The following is a 21,560-nucleotide window of genomic DNA, read 5'->3' on the forward strand; positions in this document are numbered from 1 at the left end:
CGGGGCCTTTTGCTAGTGTTGTTGGGCGGGCTTTAAACAAACTCGGCAGGGTTGTGGGAACCAAGAAAAAATATTAGAGAGGAATACCAGGGTGCACAAAATACTGGGAGGGACAGATAGCACCAGTATAGACAATAGTAAGTTAATAGGTAAAGTCGGAGTCAGGAAGAAAGTAACAAAATCTAAATCAGAGTTACTATGCATGCATGTGAATGCATAGTGTATAGTAAATAAGACTGGGGAGTTACAGGTGCAGATTGCCATGTGCAAATATGATGTGGTGACAACAGAGACCTGGCTCAAAGAAAGACAGAACTGGATGTTAAATATTCCTAAGTACAAGGTGTTCAGAGATAGGAAAGGAGGGGTAGTGGTATTGGTTAAGGAGAGCATTGCAGTGCTGGAGAAAGAGGATGTTCCAGAGGGTTCAAGGACAGAATCAATTTGGCTAGAGCTAAGGAACAATAAGGGTGCAATTACATTGCTCGGTATAGTCTATAGACTGCCAAATAGTGAGAAGGATGTAGAAGAACAAATCTGCAGGGAAATTACAGAGAGATGGAGACATTATAGAGTAGTTATAATGGGGGACTTTAATTACCTGAATGTAGACTGGGGCAATGGTAGTGTAAAGGGCGGAGAAGGGCAAAAGTTACTAGATTGTGTTCAAGAGAATTTTCTACAGCAGTGTGTGTCCTATCCAACAAGAAAAAATGCACTGTTGGACCTGGTTCTTGGAAATGAGGTAGACCAAGTAGATCAAGTGTCAATGGGGGAACATTTAGGAGACAGTGATCATTGTATTGTATGTTTTAAGATAATGATAGGAAGAGACAATAGGCTATCCAGGGTTAAGGACAGACATTAGCTAGACAAGAGCCGACTTTGACTGGGCAAGGACGGAGCTGGGTCAGAAAAACTGGAATGAAAGATTGGCAGGAAAAACTGTAGCTCAACAATGAGCTACCTTCAAAAAAAAATTGATTCGGGCACAGTCAAATTATATTCCATCAAAAGGGAAAGGTAGTGCAAATAAGTCAAATAAAGGAGATTCAAATTAAGATAAAGAGGAAAAAGTGCATTTATGACAGGTGTCAGGTAGAAAATATAATTGAGAACCAAGAGAAATATAGAAGGTTCAGAGGGGAGGTGAAAAAGCATATTAGAGAAGCGAAGAGGGATTGTGAGAAAAGACTGGCAGCCAACATGCAGGGGAATCCCAAAGTCTTCTATAGGCATATAAATAGTAAAAAGGAGACAAAAGGAGTAGGGCTGATTAGGGACCTAAAAGGGAATTTACACATGGATGAAGGGGCCATGGCTGAGGTATCAAATGAATACTTTGCATCTGTCTTTACCAAGGAGTTAGATGGTACCCAGGCCATGGTGACAGACAAGGAAACTCTGTCACTAGAAGGGTTCAAAATTGATAAGGAGGAAGTGTTGAATAGACTGTCAGTACTTACAGTTGACAAGGCACCGAGGCCAGATGAGATGCATCCAAGGATATTGAAGGAAGTGAGAGTAGAAAGAAATTGTAGGAGCACTGCCCATAATCTTTGTCTTCCCTAGGCTCAGGGGAGGTGCCAGAGGACTGGAGAATTGCAAACATTACGCCCTTATTCAGAAAAGGTTGTAAGGATAAGCCCAGCATTTACAGACCAGTCAGTTTAACTTCAGTGGTGGGCAAGATTCTAGGAACAATTATTCGGGATAGAATTAGTAGTTACGTGGAAAAATATGGGCTAATAAGGAAGAGCCAGCATGGATTTCTAAAGGGAAAATCGTGTTTAACTAGCTTGCTGGAGTTTTTTGAAGAGGTAACAGAAAAGATCGATGGGGGTAATGCTGTTGATGTGGTGTACATGAACTTTGAAAAGGCATTTGACACAGTGCCACACAACTGATTTGTGAGAAAAGTTCTTACTCATGGAATAAAAGGGACAGTAGCAACATGGATACCAAATTGGCTGAAAAATAGAAAGCAGAAAGTAATGGTCAATGGATGTTTTTTGGGCTGGAAGAAGGTTTGCAGTGGAATTCCCCAGGGGTCGGTATTGGGACCCTTGCTTTTCCTGATATATATTAATGATCTAGATCTTGGTGTGCAGGGGACAATTGCAAAGTTTGCGGATGATACAAAGCTTGGGAGTGTTGTGAACTGAGGACGGTGTGGAACTTCAAGAGGACATAGACAAGTTGGTGGAGTGGACAGATAGGCAGCAGATGAAGTTCAATGTGGAGAAGTGTGAGGTGATGCATTTTGGTAGAAAGAACATGGACAGAAAATACAAAATAAGGGGTGGAATTTTGAAGGGGGTGCAGGAGCAGAAAGACTTGGATGTATATGTGCATAGATCATTGAAGGTGGCAGGATAGGTGGAGAGAGCAGTTAATAAAGCATATAGTATCCTGGGCTTTATTAATAGGGGCATTGAGTTCAAGAGCAGGGAGGTTATGCTGAATTTATTTAAGACCCTCATTATACCTCAGCTGGAATATTGTGTACAGCTTTGGGCACCATATTATAGGAAGGATGTGAACACATTGGAGAGAGTGCAGAAGAGGTTTACAAGATTGGTCCCAGGGTTGAGAAACTTCAGCTATGAGAATAGATTGGAGAAGTTGAGACGATTTTCTTTGGAAAGGAGAAGGCTGAGAGGAGATGTTATAGAGGCATCCAGAATCATGAAGGGGCTGGACAGAGTCGATAGGGAGAAGCTGTTACCACTCGTAAAAGGATCAAGAACGAGAGGGCACAGATTTAAAGTGATTTGCAAAAGAAACAAATGTGTCGTAAGAAAAAACTTTTTCACACGACGAGTGGTTTGGGTCTGGAATGCACTGCCTGGAAGTATGGTGGAAGCAGGTTCAATTGAGGCATTGAAGAGGGCATTAGATGATTATTTGAATAGAAACAAGGTGCAGGCGTATGGGGAAAGGACAGGGCAATGGCAGTAGGTCATAATGCTCAATGGAGAGCCGGTGCAGACACGATGGGCCGAATGGCCTTCTTCTGTGCCATTAAGATTCTGTGATTGATCAGCCATATCTAGTTAAATGGCAAAGCAAGCTTAAGGAGCCAAATGGCCTACTCCTGCTCCCGCTTCTGATGTGCTCATGTTTCTATGTTCTTGTGGAGGCAAAGAAACAGCTTAGGTATTAAACAAGTATTGTGCATTAATCTTCACTTGAGAAGAGAATGTTTTTAATGTTGCAATCAAGAAGACATTAGCGATAGTAGGATAGAAATAAAAAGAGGACCTACTTAAAAGGCTGGCATCCCTCAAAGCTGAAAAGTCACTCAGTCCAGATAGGACGCATTCTAGGTTAACGAAAAAAGTAAGAGTTGAAACTGTCACAACCTGCTGGCGTCACCATAAAAATGTGGCTGGAGATGGCATAGGAGGGCAATAGCAGAGTGTAGCAGCACATTCCTGGATTCAGTGCAAGAAGTGCTTTAGCAACCTAGGCCAGTTAGGAAAGATAAGTTGCAACTCCTCACCCTGCCTATTTAAGCCTACTCTATCGTATCCATCCTCATACCCACTTACCTGAAAGCCCACATATCTTTTTTCCTATGCTCATCGTTACATCCCCATCTGTCAATTTATCATTCCTGCTCACCCCGGTCCTAATGCAATTTCATGCCGCTCCCTCATAGCCACTCTCACCACCCATCAGGTGAACTCATTACATTCACTCATGGATCTGTTATTTCTCTCATTGCAGTAGAGAACACAGAAAACAATGGAGTGGTAAGGTACTAAAGGTGGCCCTCCAAACATTGAGCAACCTACAAGTAACCAAGGGGAAGGTTAACAATTGGCCATCAGGGAGAATGGGGCGTTAAAATTGATGCCTAAAAGTCCTAGGCCCCAGTATTTAACCAGAATTGGGAAGACAACTGAGGAGGTGGGGAGTGGGGAGCAATGGTATTATGTTCCAGGACTGTATTTACAATATAAGCAGAAATTGCATAGTACATCCTGCATCAAATCTCTCGAGCATGTAAATACAACCTACCTCCAAATTACTGGAATTAGCTTTCAACATATTCTCAGTTTTTAGCAGACGTCTGGCCAACTCTGGCACCTCCAAATCCATCTTTAACATACATTTAGCCTCACGAAGAATCTCAAGGATTCTATGATCAAAATTTGAGTACAGTTTCCCAGTCTCTGGATCACGTATTAAAAGTGTTGCTTGCAGAACTGTATAAAAATTAAGTTTAAAATATTCAGATATATATATACACAAGTAGCTGAAAGGTGCAATACATTTTTGTAATAACTTTCAATCCAGTTAAATTTACCATGCTGAAAAAATAGCTTTGTTAGGAAATGGATGTTTATAAAAAGTTCCATCTCAATAGATGAACATGTAAACGTAACCCACTTCCAAATAACCATATTTTGATTTCAACTTATTTTCAGTCTTCTGGAAACTTTTGACTGTCTTTTGCACTTTAAGGTCTATCCTTACATTTATTTAGACTCAGGAATAACTTCCACCAAAAAACCCAGTTCTATCATATACTTATAAGAATGTCAAAAACACCTCAGAAATGCTCATGACTTTCATCCCAATTCCTTGCTTTTGCTTCTATTATTGAATCCCGAGCATCCTGTATCATTATTTAGTTAGCAATAGACAAGCAATCTATGTCCAGGCCTCTACTTATGCAAATCAGGGTGACTTTTACTCTACCTGTCAGTGAAAACTTGAAATATGAGCAGTTAATATTGCCCAGGATACTTATCTGCTCTGGAGCTGGCAAGAGTAGGATGCAAGTGCACCTGTCCAAAGCCAGCTGGGCCTTTAGTTTGCACATGCACATCAAAACCTGACTGCAATTTTACTTCATGACTTGAGCAGAAAGTTGCAGTGGTCATCTTTTTGGGAAAGGCCAGCAGGGAAAAGGATTGGGGTCAGAACAGGCAAATGAAGAGACTTTTTCTTTAACATTCCTGTGAGATCAGGAGGAGCAGGGATGATTTAAATGAGATCCTGAAATTGAAATAGCCCAGGCCTAATATCTAATGAAACAGATGATTTTCCAATTTACACTGCTACTCACCCACCTAAAATCCACCTGGAATTAAAAGGACAGCCTGCAGCAGGCTTGTGTTCTTAACTAACCCGGGCAGGCATCAAAAAAGATTTACTTGGATTTTACCAAGCAGGAATGATTGACAGGCTGGGACTGTTGCTCAAGAAAAGAGGACGAGATGACCAATAGAGATCTTTAGAATGAGAAAGGTGTTTCACGGGTTACATATTGAGTAGATGCTTAAACTTGTCAGCGAATACAAAACTAAGGACCATAAATGTAAGATAATCATCCATAAATCATTTGGAAATGATGAGAAACTATCATAGGGATCACTTGGGCCTCAGCTAGAGGTAATCTATATTATTAACTTAGATGAGGGGCTAGGTGTATCATGTTCAGGTTTGCAGAGATACAGAGTTAGGTGGAAAAGTAAGTGGTGAGTGCAGTATTAGAGTCTTTGAGACTGTAAGGGTTAATGTGGGACTGAGGAAACTACTGCCACATTATGATGTAGGGAGTCGCACTGGAATAGCAAGTCTGGTAGAAGTCAGAATGAAGTTAGCACCTATTTAGGGCTGTATCCTGTATATATGTGTATCGTTATGTGTTACTAATAAACAGTTATTGTTCAACCAACATACAACCTTACAACATAGTGGCAGCAGGTGAAAGGCCCCAAAAGCCCCAAGAATGAAAGAGTAAAGAAATTGCAACCTGACCTGAAAGAAGTGTACCTAACTTGAAGACCTCAAATACATAGCTGGAGATCACCCAAGAAGCTTGAATACAGGCATGGAGGCTGAAGGGCAGAAGAAAGATCCACTGTGCAGCATAAAAAAACTCCACCAGCGCACTTGGAGGTCTGCTGTGAGACCCAATCAAAAGCAGAATCAAAGGACCTAGCCAGACCGAGCAAACTCCAAAAAAAAAGGGTTGAAATTAGTTTTTATAATCGGCACAATAATCAGGCAATACTGGTTGATTGATTGTTTTAATGAATGTGTCTTGAAGAATGCTGCAGCCTGGATCAGAGTCAGTGCAATAATACATGGCGACTGTGTGCAAATGGAAAAAAAAAATCTAAAGAGAAGTCAGGGCAAAAAAAAATGGCTTCAATTCTATTCTCCAGCTCAGGAAAGCAACAAGCTGGCCAAAATGATTTGTTAAAAAAGATTTTCTGATGAATTTCTAAGGCTCAAGCCAAATTTTGACAAGCAAAGGAAGAAAATAAAATTACTCTGGCACCATTTTAAAATAATAATTAAGTCTATGCTACCCTGTGCTGAAAACAGCCATGGATGGTAAATCAACACTGCCACTATTTAAGGCAGATGGAAGGGCCAGATCGGGCACAAAAGTGGGGGCAGAATCTTCGGGTCGGCGAGCAGGGGCGGGGCCTGCTCGCTGATGCGTAAAATGATGCGCGGTGACATCAGGCGTGCATCCTGATGTCCCCGCGCGTCATTCAGATCTTGAGTTCAACGGGCGCACACCGGGGCCGGCTGCAGGCCTGCCAAACTGTCAAAGGCCTTTTAGGACCATTTAAATATCAATTAAACTAATAAACTGAGCTACCCATTCAACCTTAAGGTTGGTAGGCAGGCGAAGAGCCCAGGCAGCCTTCACATTTATCAAAAAAACCTCACCCACGGGCAGGATGTGGTTTCATGAAGGGTTTTAAAGTTTAATAGAAATGTTTAATAAAATTCATTGACATATCCCAGCTCATGTGACACTGTCACATGAGGGCACATGTCTTAATGTTTTTTTTCTTTATTAAAATTTTTAAAAATCAAGCTTATCTCCCTGAGGCAGCTCTTTGCCTCAGGGAGATTTCGGCACTCTTTCGCACGCAAGAGTCCCGACTCTCCTGACTTCCTCCGCCTGCACAGCGAGCACACAGTACTTCTGGGTGCGCGTCACACAAACCAAATGGCAGCGCGCAGTCTGGGAACAGTGTCCTGCAGTCAGCATCGCGGTGAAGCAGTCTGGGAAGTGTGCCCTGCAGTCAGTTCTTGTAGAAATTAACAAGAGTGACATCACAAGACAGGGCGAGGGAGCGGCAGTGAGATCAGAACCAATGTGAGTGTGGGGAAGCTTCAAAAAAGTGACATCAGTACAAGTGTGAGAGCTGATTGGTGAGTAGTGGGTAAGTGTTTTTCTCCAGTTTTTCTCCATTTAAAAATGGTTAAGCTAAGGAAAGTTAAGAGTTCTAGTTTTTATTTAAACTACATAAATAATTTAATGTTTTTTTACTGAATTTAACTTAAAGTAAGGGTTTTTATTCTTTCGACTAGAGGCAGGGCAGCTCAGTTCTGTGTTATGTACCGCCTGCAGCATGTGGGAAGTCCTAGATGCTCCTTGCGTTCTGACCAACCACGTGTGCAGGAAGCGCCACCAGCTGCAGCTACTTGAGCTCCGGGTTTCAGAGCTTGAGCGGCAGCTGGAAGCACTGAGGTACATCTGCGAGGCTGAGAGTTTCGTGGATAGCGCGTTTTTAGAGATGGTCACCCCACAGCTTACGGAAGTGCAGACAGAGAGGGAATGAGTTACCATCTGTCAGAAGAAAGGTGTCAGGCAGGTAATCAGGAAAACCCCAGGGTGCATCTTGGTCGAGAACTGTTTTTCTGTGTTGAAAAACGGTGAGAGTGATGGTTCATCTGGGGAGTGCAGTCACGCTCATGGCACTGTGAGTGGCTCAGCTGCACAGGGAGGGAGGAAATAAAGGGGAAGAGCAATCGTGGTAGGAGGCTCGATAGTAAGGGAAACAGGCAGGCGTTTCTGCGGCCGTAGATGTGACTCTAAGATGGTATGTTGCCTTCCTGGTACCAGGGTCAAGGATGTCACTGAACGACTGCAGGGCATTCAAAAGGGGGAGGGCAAACAGGCAGAGATTGTGGTACATATTGGTACCAACGACATAGCTGGAAAGAGGGATGAGGTCCTACAAACAGAATTTAGGGAGCAAGGAAACAGATTAAAAAACAGGACCTCAAAGGCAGTAATCTCTGGATTAATTCCTGTGCCAAGCGCTAGTGTGTATAGAAATAGGAGGTTAGTCCAGATGACTGTGTGGCAGGAGAAATGTTGCAGGAGGGAGAGCTTTAGGTTTCTGGGACATTGGGACCATTTCTGGGGCACTGGGGCCTGTAAAAGGTGGACGGTTTGCATCTGAACAGGAATGGGACCAACATCCTTGCGGGGAGATTTGCTACTGCTGTTAGGGATGGTTTAAACTAACTTGGGAGGGGGATGGGATCCTGAGAGGAGGCTCAGCAGGGGGAGATGCACAGCCAAAATTAGCAGAGAGAGCAAGTGAGTATGGAAGGCATAGAAATTAAAGGCCAGTTAAAGCACAAGGGAGCTTGGCAAGGTGGATGGTATTTATTTTAATGCAATGAGTCTGATGAATAAGGCAAATGAGTTGAGGGCACAAATTAACACTTGGAAGTATGATGTCATTGCTGTCACAGAGACATGGTTGAGAGAGGGGCAGGATTGGCAGCTCAATATTCCAGGATATAGGGTCTTCAGGCTAGACAGGGAAGGAGGTAAAAGAGAAGGGGGTATCGCAATATTGATCAATGAATCAATTACAGCAGTAAGGAGGGATGAGTTACCATCTGTCAGAAGAAAGGTGTCAGGCAGGTAATCAGGAAATCCCCAGGGTGCATCTCGCTCGAGAACTGTTTTTCTGTGTTGAAAAACGGTGAGAGTGATGGTTCATCTGGGGAGTGAAGCTATATGGGTAGAACTGAAAAACGACAAAGGAGCAATCACCATTGCTGGGAGTGTACTATAGATCCCCAAACAGTCAGAGAGAAATAGAACTGCAGATAAGTAGGCAAATTTTAGAGAAGTGTGAAAATAATAGGGTAGTAATGGTGGGGGATTTCAACTTCCCCAACATTAACTGCGTTAGTTATAGTGTGATAGGTTTAGAGGGAGCGGAATTCTTAAAATGTATCCAGGAGAGCTTTTTAAGCCATTACATAGAAGGTCTTACAAGACTTCATTTTAGGGCGGTGGGGCGGTAAATAGTGAAGAGAAAAGCCTTGGATTAAAGGAGGATATAGATGGGCTGGTCAGATGGGCTGATCAGTGGCAAATGGAATTTAATCCGGATAAGTGTGAGGTGATGCACTTGGGCAGGACAAACAAGGCACGGGGATACACAATGAATGGTAGGACCCTGGGAAGTACCGAGGTTCAGAGGGACGTTGGTGTGCATGAGCACCGGTCGCTTAAGGTAGCAGGACAGGTAGATAAGGTGGTTAAGAAGGTATATGGGATACTTGCCTTTATTAGCTGAAGCATAGAATATAAGAGCAGGGAGGTTATACTGGAACCGTATAAAACGCTGGTTAGGCCACAGCTAGAATATTGCGTGCAGTTCTGGAATCCACATTAAAGGAAGGATGTGACTGCACTTGAGAGAGTGCAGAGGAGATTTAACAGGATGGTGCCTGGGCTGGAGAGTTTTAGTTATGAGGAGAGATTGGATAGACTGGGGTTATTTTCCCTGAATCAGAGGAGATTGAGGGGGCACATAATTGAGGTGTACAAAATTATGAGGTGCATAGATAGGGTGGACAGGAAGGAACTTTTCTCCTTGGTGGAGGGATCAATAACCAGGGGGCATAGATTTAAGGTAAGGGGCAGGAGGTTTAGAGGGGATGTGAGGAAGAATTTTTTCACACAGAGGGTGGTGGGAACCTGGAACTCACTGCCTGCAAGGGTGGTAGAGGCAGAAACCCTCATAACATTTAAGAAGTATTTAGATGTGCACTTGCGATGCCATGTCATACAAGGCTATGGGCCTAGTGCAGGAAAATGGGATTAGAATAGTTAGGTCCTTGTTTGACTGGCGCAGACTTGATGGACTGAAGGGCCTTTTTTTGCGCTGTAGACCTCTCTGACTCTACGTCTCTGTGAGAAGAAAATTTTTAAGATATATGCTAGTGTGAGGCCTGAATAAGAAAATAGAAGCTGAACAAGTGAATACATTATTATATTCAGCAGAACCATAGAGCCATAGAAAATTTACAGCACAGAAGGAGGCCATTCGGCCCATCTTGTCCATGCTAGCCCGAGGACACTTAGGTGCCCTTTCTAATCACACCTTCCTGCACCCGGCCCATAGCCTTGCAGCTTACAGCACTTAAGGTGCAGATCCAGGTACTTTTTAAAAGAGTTTAAAGTTTCTGCCTCTACCACCAACTTGGGCAGCGAATTCCAGACACTCACTACCCTCTGCATAAAAAAGTTCTTCCTCATGTCCTCCCTACACCTTCTGCCACTTATCTTGAATCTATGTCTCCTAGTTCTAGAATTCTCCATCAAGGGAAACAATTTTATCCTGTCCACTCTATCTATTCCCCTCATAATTTTGTACACCTCAATCAAGTCACCTCTCAGCCTTCTTTGTTCTAAGGAAAATAATCCCAATTTAACCAATCTCTCCTCGTAGCTACACTTTTCTAACCTTGGCAACATTCTTGTAAACCTCCTCTGCACTCTCTCCAGAGCTATTATGTCCTTCCTGTAATGTGGTGACCAAAACTGCACACAATACTCCAGTTGTGGCCTCACCAGTGTTTTATACAATTCCAACATATATCCTTTCTTTTATATGCTATACCTCTGCCAATGAAGGAGAGCATTCCATATGCCATCTTTACAACCTTGTCTACTTTCAGGGACTGCCTTCAGGGACCTGTGTACTTGTATGCCAAGATCTCTCACTTCATCTACCCCTCTTAGTATATTCCCATTTATTTTGTAATCCCTGTAACTGTTTGACCTCCCTAAATGTATGACCTCACACTTCTCTATGTTAAAATCCATCTGCCACTTTACCACCCACTCCACCAACCCAATTATATCGTTTTGGAGATTATGGCTATCCTCTACACTATCCACTACTCGGCCAATCTTCGTGTAATCTGTAAATTTCCCAATTGTGCCCCCCACGTTCACGTCCAGATCGTTAATATATAAGACAAACAGCAAGCACAAACATCCAATAGCCAACGATATAATTGCCAGACAAGGAATAAATGAACCTTCTGATAACAGTCCAGGGAACCCAAAGTCCTTTCATAAATGAGTTATACAGAGCGGCTGAAGGCTGTGACTATGGTGACCTTAAGTTGGAGCTCATGAGAAACCGAATGAGAGTGCGAGTAGATGATGATACCCCTTTGGATGTACTCTAATCTAAAGAAGTTCTGACTTTGGAAAAAGCGATCCAAAATGTCATACAATCAAAAGTCCACCAGCAAAACTGATCAAATTGAAGTGGTTAAGTCAATCCTTGGTACAGACCAATCCCCAGCTCACAAAGCAACAAAAGTGCAAATAGACTCCAGGGCAAGGAAAGCAATATCCAAGCAAAACACAAGAGGGTGGCAGACCATATCACGCTGTGGTGTCAAAAGACCTCACATGCACAAATAGTGTCCAGCAACCACCATGCAGTGCTTTCACTGCAACTGCCCGGGACACTTTGGAAAAATGTGTAAGTTCAAAACCTCGAGACGTGTGGAGGATCTCAAACGAGCCCATGAGATAGATGAAACACACCAAGAAAAAGTCCAACAATGCTTCTTGGGAGAAATCAACAATCCCAGGTTCACATTTTGGAATTCTGACATATCTGCAAATGGTGACCTCACGAATTTCAAATTAGACACAGGAGCCAGTGTAACATTCCTGAAGGATAAGTAACCGTGAATAGTGAAAAAATGTCTGAATCCACCTACAACACAGATATAAAGAGGTATCAAGCTCCAAGTCAAAGGTACATTTCAAGCAATGGTCCAATATAAAAACAAATATGGGAGACTTTAAATATTCACCACAACCAAGAATTTCCTCTCCTGAGCAGGAAAGCTTGTTTTGACCTCAACCTCATCCAAAAAACTCAACGATATTAACCAGCAAGGATCTGATTCCGATTTTAAAAAGGGTTTTCCAAAACTTTTCACTGGGCTGGGAAGACTGAAGAATGCATATGGCATAACACTGAGAAACTATGCCAAAATTGTGTGCTTGTTTACACAACGGAAAATACCGCATCCACTTATGAAGCAAGTAAAACAGTAACTTGATGAGATGACCAAGCGGGGGGTTCTGAAGCCAAACGGGTGCCTTTGCATGTGTCAATCAGACACAACTTAACAAGGCAGTGGCAAGGGAAATCCACCCAATGCCCTTGGTGGATGACAGCTTAACCAAACTCTCCAAGACCATGTGCTCTCAAAACTTGATACCATCAGCGGCTTCTGCCAGGTTCCATTAGATGAGAAATCTAAGCTGCTGACAACTTTTATCAGCCCATTTGGCAGATTCTGCTTCAATCACTTGCCCTTCAGCATTACCTTGACACCAGAGAATTTACAGCACACAATATCGGCCATCTTGCAGGACCTGAAAGGAGTCATTGCCAAATGGATGATGGCCTAGTCCATGGTACAACTGTTGAGGAACACAACAGTAGACTTACGGCTGTCTTGAAACGCTTGCAGGAAGCAGGGTTGATGCTGAATGATAAGTGCAAGTTCTGTAAGCCCTCCACTCGGTCTTAGGAACAGGAACAGGAACAGGCACGGACTACTCGGCCCGTCGAGCTTGCTCAGCCATTTAATTAGATCATGGTTGATCATGTACCTCAACATCACTTTCCCACGATATCTCCATATCCCTTGATGTCATCAGTCTCCAGAAATCTATCGATTACTGTCTTGAACATGCTCAATGATTGAGCTTCCACAGCCCTCTGGGGTAGAGAATTACAAACATTCACCCCCGTGCGAGTGATGAAATTCCTTCTCATCTCAGTCTTAAGTGGCCTACGCCTTATTCTGAGACAATGTTTCCTGGTTCTAGACTCACCAGTCAGGAGAAACGCCCATCGACCTGTCACATCCTGTAAGAATTTTTTAAGTCTCAACGAGATATCCTCTCATTCTTCGAAACTCTAGAGAATACAGGCCCAGTTTCCTTGATCTCTCCTCATGAGATAATACCACCATCCCAGGGATTGGTCTGCTGAACCTCCATTGCAATCCCTCGATGGCAAGCATATCCTTCCTTATATAAGGAGACCAAAACTGTATATAATATTCCAGTTGCGGTCTCATCAAGACTCTATACAGTTACGGCAAGACATCTTAACTTCTGTACACAAGTTTCCTTGCGATGAAGGCCAACATACCATTTGACTTCCTTATTAATTGCTGCACCTGCATGCTAGCCTTTGTTTTTATTCATTCACAGGATGTGGGCTTCGCTGGCTGGGCGAGCATTTATTGCCGATCCCTATTTGCCCTTGAAAAGGTGGTGGTGAGCTGCCTCCTTGAACCGCTGCAGTCCATGTGGTGCAGGTGCACCGCAGTGCTGCTAGGAAGAAAGTTCAAGGATTTTGACCCAGTGACAGTGAAGGAGCAGTAATATATTTCCAAGTCAGAGTGGTGAGTGCCTTGGAGGGGAACTTCCAGGTGGCGGTGTTCCCATCTACCTGCTGCCCTTGTCCTTCTAGATGTAGTGGCCGTGGGTTTGGAAGGTGCTGTCTAAGGAGCCTTGGTGAATTCCTGCAGTGCATCTTGTAAATGGTACACACTGCTGCTACGGTGCATCAGTGGTGAAAGGAGTGAATGTTTGTGGATGTGGTGCCAATCAAGTGGGCTGCTTTGTCCTGGATAGTGTCAAGCTTCTTGAGTGTTGAGGGAGCTGCACTCATCCAGGTAAGTGGGGAGTATTCCATCAGACTCCTGACTTGTGCCTTGTAGATGTTGGACAGGCTTCGGGGGGTCAGGGGGTGAGTTACTCACCACAGGATTCCTCGCCTCTGACCTTCTCTTGTAGCCATAATATTTATATGGCTAGTCCAGTTCAGTTTCTGGTCAATGCTAACACCCAGGATGTTGATAGCGGGGAATTCAGTGATGGTAATGCCATTGAACATCAAGGGGCGATGGTTGGATTCTCTCTTGGTGGGGATGGTCACTGCCCGACACCTGTGAAGAATGAATGTTACTTGCCACATGTCAGCCCAAGCCTGGATATTGATTCCACCATCAAGGTACAGTAGCAGCAGTGTGTACCATCTACAAGACACACTGCAGAGATTCACCAAGGCTCCTTTGACAGCACCTTCCAAACCCCCAACCACTACCATCTAGAAGGACAAGGGCAGCAGATAGCTGGGAACATGGACTGCTTCAGTATCTGAGGAGTTGTAAATGGTGCTGAACATTGAGCAATCATCAGCGAACATCCCCACTTCTGACCTTATGATGGAAGGAAGGTCATTGATGAAGCAGCTGAAGATGGTTGGGCCGAGGACACTACCCTGAGGAACTCCTGCAGTGATATCCTGGAGCAGAGATGACTGACCTCCAACAACCACAACCGTCTTTCTTTGTGCTAGGTATGAATCCAACCAGCGGAAAGTTTTCCCCCGGATTCCCATTGATTCCAGTTTTGCTAGGGTTTCTTGATGCCACACTCAGTCAAATGTGGCCTTGATGTCAAGGGTAATCACTCTCACCTCACCTCGGAAGTTCAGCTCTTTTTGTGCATGTTTGAACCAAGGCTGTAATGAGGTCAGCAGCTGAGTGGCCCTGGTGAAACCCAAACTGGGCATCAGTGAGCAGGTTATTGCTACGTAAGTGTTGCTTGAGTGGGCAGGTGGAGGAGGGACAGTCGGATCCAGCACTCTTTCATGCATGTGTGAAAAAGCACTTCAATCTCCTTAACAAAAACAGAAACAGAAATACCTGGAAAAACTCAGCAGGTCTGGCAGCATCGGCGGAGAAGAGTACAGTTGACGTTTCGAGTCCTAATGACCCTTCAACAGATGCTGCCAGACCTGCTGAGTTTTTCCAACTATTTCTGTTTCTGTTTTTGTTTTGGATTTCCAGCATCTGCAGTTTTTTGTTTTTATTTTTTACTTCAATCTCCTTGATGCACGGAGCTGCCTCAGGGAAATTGAAGCGCTTTTGAAAAAAATAAATAAATGCAATAAAAATTTAATGAAATATGTCCCTCATGTTACTCTGTCACATGAGATGGGACATGTTTTTATTTTTCAGAAAAAGTTTCTATTTAATTCATATAAGCTTTAGGAAACCTCATTTTGCTCCGGAAGGTTGGACAGCCAGAGTAAACTTGAAATTAATTACTTTGTTAATGGCCTTAATAGGCCATTCAATTATCGGCAGTCGTGCAGCCAACTCTGGCGCGCACCCACCAAACAAAATATCGCGAGACAGAGCAACGACATCGGGACGCACACCCGGCGTCATCGCGCAGCATTAAATAGTGGGGTTACACATTTACTACTTTCCACTCTGCACGAACCTTTCGAGGATCTCTCAAATTTTGAAAGATAACGATCAATGCATCCACTAACTCTACAGCCACCTCCTTCAGCACTCTGGGATGTAACTCATCCAGTCCAAAGGATTTATCAACCTTCAATCCAGTTAGTTTTACAAGTGCTACCTCTTTACTCATATTAAATTATTTTAGTTCCTCAGTGTCACAAATCCCTTGGTTGCCTTGTATTTCTGGGAGATTTTCTGTATCTTCTTCTGTGAAGACAGAAACATAGGGCAGAATTCTCCATTTATGAGACTAAGTGCGGTGGCGGACAGTTTCAGTGGCACCCTCCCCACTGCTCAGAATGGCATGAGCTCACGCCTGATCCCACACTTGGAAGCTCATTAATAATGCACAAGCGAGTATTGGGGTGAGTGGCCTGGCTGATCAGGAACTGATTCGTCCGCCCTGCTGCCAACTGGCAGGGTCGAAAGACTAGGCGCCATATTTAAATGCTAATCGAACACATACGTCTTACAATCTGCAGCCCACCTTTCTCCAGGAGACTGTTACAGATGTCTTCAACACACAACAAAAAGGCTGCACTCTGCTTAAGATACATGCCCTCCAAGCCTTGATCAGAGGAATGCGGGTGCAAAGGGATGTGCTCTATTCCAGGGAAAGTTCCAGGAAGCAGACCAGCATCACCTTTTGGGCCTGGAAGGCCATCGCCAAGGAAGTCAGATATCCAGTGCAGGAAGAGAATTAATGATCTCATCCTCTCCGCCAGGGTAAGTTGTCCTTCAACGCCTTCTAATATCAAACTCTCCTCATGACATCATGTGCTCAAATGGCTATTCTCTTCAGGGATCCCACACAACCATTACCAGCGGAGAGATATCAGCACTGATAGAATAAAGGAACCTTTCACATCACCACCACTCCCATCTATCATGTTGCGCACACTCCATCCTCAGGCCTGCTGGGGAAGCTCACACACACAGGCAGCATGAGTCATTGCTAACCTATGCTCCATCCCTTCTCATCACATGCCTTCCTTATGTCTTCATCCAGGCCAAGCTTGTCCACAACAGGCAGAAAAATTCCCAGGCAGGGGGTACAGGGGGAAAGGCCAACACCATTGACCTCACAGAGTTTGAGGAGGCTGCAGCCTTGATCGCTGGGGAGGACAGGGATCGCTCCTCTGGGTAAGGGGAGATAGGACTGTCTCAGCAACCCAGTACATATCACTCCTCCATGAGTTCATCACATCCTGACATTCACAGTGAGTGACATGCAGTCTTATATTCCACATGCTTATCTACTAAAACTCCATTCTCTATCTTCTAGGTGCCTGCAGATCAAGGCCCACAAGGGACACCACCAGAACTCAGCCCGCAGACCACGTCCGAGGAGGATGATGATGAAGAACCATCACAGCACTCACCCCCACCCTCCAGCAGTGCATAGACATGCACCTTGGTGGGGCATTTCTCTCACTTTCTGGAGAACGCTTCGCTGGAACATTCCTGCAGCAGTCGGAGGCAGGGACAGTCAAGGTCTCCAGCACTCGGAGGATTGCTGGAGAACAGCCACCCACTCAGTATGAGTCAGTTGATGAGCTTCTGGAAGTGGCCTTCCAACTTATGGTGGATATAAACAAGAGGTGAGGGAACATCACGCAGCATTGTTTGAAGCTCTCAAAGAGGACGATTGCCAAAGACATCAAAGGCAAGAGGGCAAACAACTCCAAAGACTGCCTCCACCCCTGTTGCAGATGTCAGGGGAGCACCTAGAAGGAGTGGAAGGCCTAGAAGAATCAAAACGTTTTGATCGCAGATTGCCGCACGAGTGAAGACAATAATTGTCACTAACTGAATGTCTGCAAATATATTCACTTTTAATGCAAATTGTCGAGTGTTTTCTTTCAATGTCCTTAGAGTCATAGAGGTCTACAGCACAGAAAAAGACCCTTCGGCCCTCAAACAAGTACCTAACTATTCTAATCCCATTTTCCAGCACCAGGCCCATAGCCTTGAATGACATGGCATCACAAGTGCACATCCAAATACTTCTTAAATGTTGTGAGGGTTTCAGGCAAAGCGTTCCAGATTCTCATTACACTCTGGGTGAAAAAATTCTTCCTCACATCCCCTCTAAACCTCCTGTCCCTTATCTTAAATCTATGCCTCCTGGTTACTGATATCTCCACCAAGGGGAAAAGTTCCTTCCAGTCTACCCTTTCTATGCCCCTCATAATTTTATACACCTCAATCATGTTGCCCCCACAATCTCCTCTGCTCCAGGGAAAGTACCCCAGTCTATCCAATCTCTCCAGCCCAGGCAACATCCTGGTAAATCTCCTCTGCACTCTCTCTAGTGCAATCACATCCTTCCTATAATGCGAATTCCAGAACAGCACGCAATAATCTAGCTGTAGCCTAACCAGTGTTTTCTACAGTTGCAGCATAACCTCCCTGCTCTTATATGCTATGTCTCGGCTAATAAAGGCAAGTATCCCATATGCCTTCTTAACCATCTTATCTATCTGTCCCGCTACCTTAGGGGACCATGCTCATGCACACCAAGGTCCCTCTGATCCTCGGGACTTCCCAAGGTCCTACAATTCATCGCATGTTCCTGTGCCTTGGTTGTCCTGCCCAAATGCATCACCTTACACTTAACCGGATTAAATTCCATTTGCCACTGATCAGCCCACCTCTATCCTCCTGTAATCGAAGGCTATCCTCCTCACTATTTACCACCCCACCAATTTTTGTGTCATCCGCAAATTTACTGATCAACCCTCCTATATTCAAGTCTAAACCATTTATATATACCACAAACAGCAAGGGACCCAACACCGATCCCTGTGGAACCCCACTGGATACAGGCATCCAGTCACAAAAATACCCCTCGACGATCACTCTTTGCTTCCCGCCACTCAGCCCATTCTGGATCCAATCTGCCAAATTGCCTTGGATCCCTTGGGCTCTTACCTTTGTTATCAGTCTCCCATGTGGGACCTAATCAAAAGCCTTGCTGAAGTCCAAGTAGGCTATGTCAAATGCACAGCCCTCATCTACACACCTGGTCACCTCTTCGAAAAATTCAATCAAATTGGTCAGACATGACCTCACAGAATAATCACAGAATTACACAGTGCAGAAGAGGCCCTTCGGCCCATCGAGTCTGCACAACACATCAGAAACACCTGACCTACCTATCTAATCCCATTTACCAGCACTTGGCCCATAGCCTTGAATGTTATGACATGCCAAGTGCTCATCCAGATACTTTTCAAAGGATGTGAGGCAACCCACTTCCACCACCCTCCCAGGCAGCGCATTCCAGACCGTCACCACCCTCTGGGTAAAAACGTTTTTCCTCACATCCCCCCTAAACTTCCTGCCCCTCACTTTGAACTTGTGTCCCCTCGTGACAGACCCTTCAACTAAGGGGAACAGCTGCTCCCTATCCACCCCGTCCGTGCCCTTCGTAATCTTGTACACCTCGATCAGGTCGCCCCTCAGTCTTCTCTGCTCCAACAAAAACAACCCAAGTCTATCTTCAAACCTTAAATGTTTCATCCCAGGCAACTTCCTGGTGAATCTCCTCTGCACCCCCTCCAGTGCAATCACATCCTTCCTATAATGTGGCAACCAGAACTGCTGCACACAGTACTCCAGCTGTGGTCTCACCAAGGTTCTATACAACTTCAACATGATCTCCCTACTTTTGTAATCAATGCCTCGATTGATAAAGGCAAGTGTTCCATATGCCTTTTTCACCACCCTACTAACATGCCCCTCCGTCTTCAGAGATCTATGGACACACACACACACCAAGGTCCCTTTGTTCCTCAGAACTTCCTAGTGTCATACCATTCATTGAATACTTCCTTGTCAAATTACTCCTTCCGAAGTGTATCACCTCACACTTTTCAGGGTTAAATTCCATCTGCCACTTATCTGCCCATTTGACCATCCCGTCTATATCTTCCTGTAGCCCAAGACGCTCAACCTCACTGTTAACCACCCAGCCAATCTTTGTGTCACCCGCAAACTTACTAATCCTACCCCCCACATAGTCATTTATGTCGTTTATATAAATGACGAATATTAGGGGACCTAGCACAGATCCCTGTGTGGGCTTCAAGCTTCCCAGCTCGTTGCCCATCCATTGACGGTGAGCAGGGAGGTCCAGGGCGACCTCACATCGGCAGAGCAGCTGCCTGTCGTATCTGTGGGCTCCTCTCATGGCACTCCAGGTGAGGGCAACAGCTGCTCCACCCCTCTCCCAGTGACCGCTTCATCGGGCGAGGCTGCGACGACTGGGGAGATGCCAGCTGCGGACCTGGCAGATCCCTCCCAGGCGGGTCCAGTACAGGCTCCATGGGCCAGAGGACGGCCGCCAAGGTCATCGAGGCAACAGAACAGCAGAGTCAGCAGGCTCTCTCAGATGTTGCTCCGAGCGATGGGGCGGCACCAAGACATAGCATCCATAAACGTAAGCATAAGTCACCTTAGGCACACCACGGTTTTCTCACTGGTGCTTTTGCGTTGGCCCTAGATTAGGGAATTATTATTTGTTTATGCTTGAAAAACGTTTTGTTTTGACTTTGTGTGACCTTATGATGGTGAAAATTAAAGCCAGATGTGTTACCATGGCTGAGGGTGGCTCCTTTGTTCTGCATTTGTCTGTTTTACATACATGTCATGAATGTTTGAGTGGACATTGAAGTTTATGTCCAAAGCCCTTAGTTGCAGCTGATGAACTGGCAGGTTTAGCACTTAAATGTATGGAAGCAAGGCTGGTCCTCCTGATCCATTTGTGTGGAGCTAGCTGAAGGTTCGTTGGATTAAAGTCTCCCGGGTAGCCTCCTTGATGTAGTCCTGGGTCAGCGTTTAGCCCCTCATCATTCCCCTGTACTTCCTCATACTCAGAATTAGTCTTGGAATCATCGTGTGCAGCCGCATACTCTGCGTCATCGTCTTCATCGTCCACTGCATCCCCCCTTTCCAGTGCAAGATTGTGGAGAGCGCACCATGCTATCACCAAGACACAATCTGTGGGGTACTGGAATGCGCCCCCTGAGCGGTCCAGGCATCGGAAGCGCATCTTAAGAAGACCGATGGCTCTCTCCACCACAGCCCTTGTGGAGGCATGGCTTCTATTATAGCACTGCTCAGCTTCTGATATTGGACGGCGGAGAGGAGTCATGAGCCACCTTCTGTGGGGATAGCCCTTGTCACCCAGCAGCGATTCATCAAGCTGAGCCAGAGAACTGAAGGGCCCCAGCACCTGGGAGTGTCTGAGGATGTAGGTGTCATGGGAGCTGCCTGGGTACCTGGCACAGACTTGTTGAATCAGCATCCTGTGATCACACACTATCTGCACGTTCATGGAGTGGAAGCCCTTCCTGTTGATGAAGGCACCGGGCTCACCTGCTGGCGCCTTGATGGCCACATGCGTGCAGTCTATAACACCCTGGACACGGGGGAAGCCAGCAATGGCCGTGAAGCCTCTGGCTCGCTGTGTCTGGCTTGCCTGGTCCCAGCAGAAGTAGATGAAAGTCAATGCACGCCTGAACAGAGCACAGCTGATTGGGAGACACCGCAAAGATCACCCGCCAAGCCCTGGAAGGAGCCAGAGGCATAGAAGTTGAGGGCAACTGTGACCTTCAGTGCCGCTGGCATGGGGTGTCCGCCCACACAGTTAGGAGAGATCTCAAGGCCAATCATCTGACAGATGTAGATGACTGTCTCCCTTGACGGTCAGAGCCTCCTTCGGCACTGCACCTCAGTCATATTGAGGTAGCTGCTTCACCGCCTGTATACTCTGGCAGCAGGATAGTGGCGTCTTCTGCAGCACCTTCCACCTTGGACTACCTCTTTGCCCTGCGCCCCTTGTGCCTATGCCTGTACTCCCAAAGGTGGCTCCCCTGGAGGCTGATTGTGCACTCCTGGCCTCCTCCTTATTCTAGCCCTCCCTTCCTCCTCAGAGGAGCTGCCTCCAGTGGACATGTCAGAACCCATACCCAGGCTAAAGGGAGGCCTCCGGAAAGCTGCAGGGCCAGTAAATATTACTGACTGCAGAGTGCTGACTTGGAGGTTCAAAGTACACAGAAAGCTGCTGGAATTCGTTCTAAACTGCTACAGATCACACAGGCAAGTTT

The 21,560-nt window shown here is 45.3% G+C and overlaps 1 protein-coding gene across 1 annotated transcript in view; it reads right to left on the bottom strand.

The window, feature by feature from the left end:
* LOC144681152 (dynein axonemal heavy chain 8-like) overlaps positions 1 to 21,560 on the bottom strand; it is a 1,929,890-nt gene that overhangs the window by 1,480,249 nt on the left and 428,081 nt on the right. Inside the window, exon 17 of the mRNA XM_078542879.1 lies at positions 4,027 to 4,214. Coding sequence (XP_078399005.1) covers positions 4,027 to 4,214 — 188 coding nt within the window. The remainder of the gene's footprint in view (positions 1 to 4,026; positions 4,215 to 21,560) is intronic.

This window comes from Cetorhinus maximus, chromosome 5, assembly GCF_964194155.1.
Source record: "Cetorhinus maximus chromosome 5, sCetMax3.hap1.1, whole genome shotgun sequence".
Classification (NCBI taxonomy): domain Eukaryota; kingdom Metazoa; phylum Chordata; class Chondrichthyes; order Lamniformes; family Cetorhinidae; genus Cetorhinus; species Cetorhinus maximus.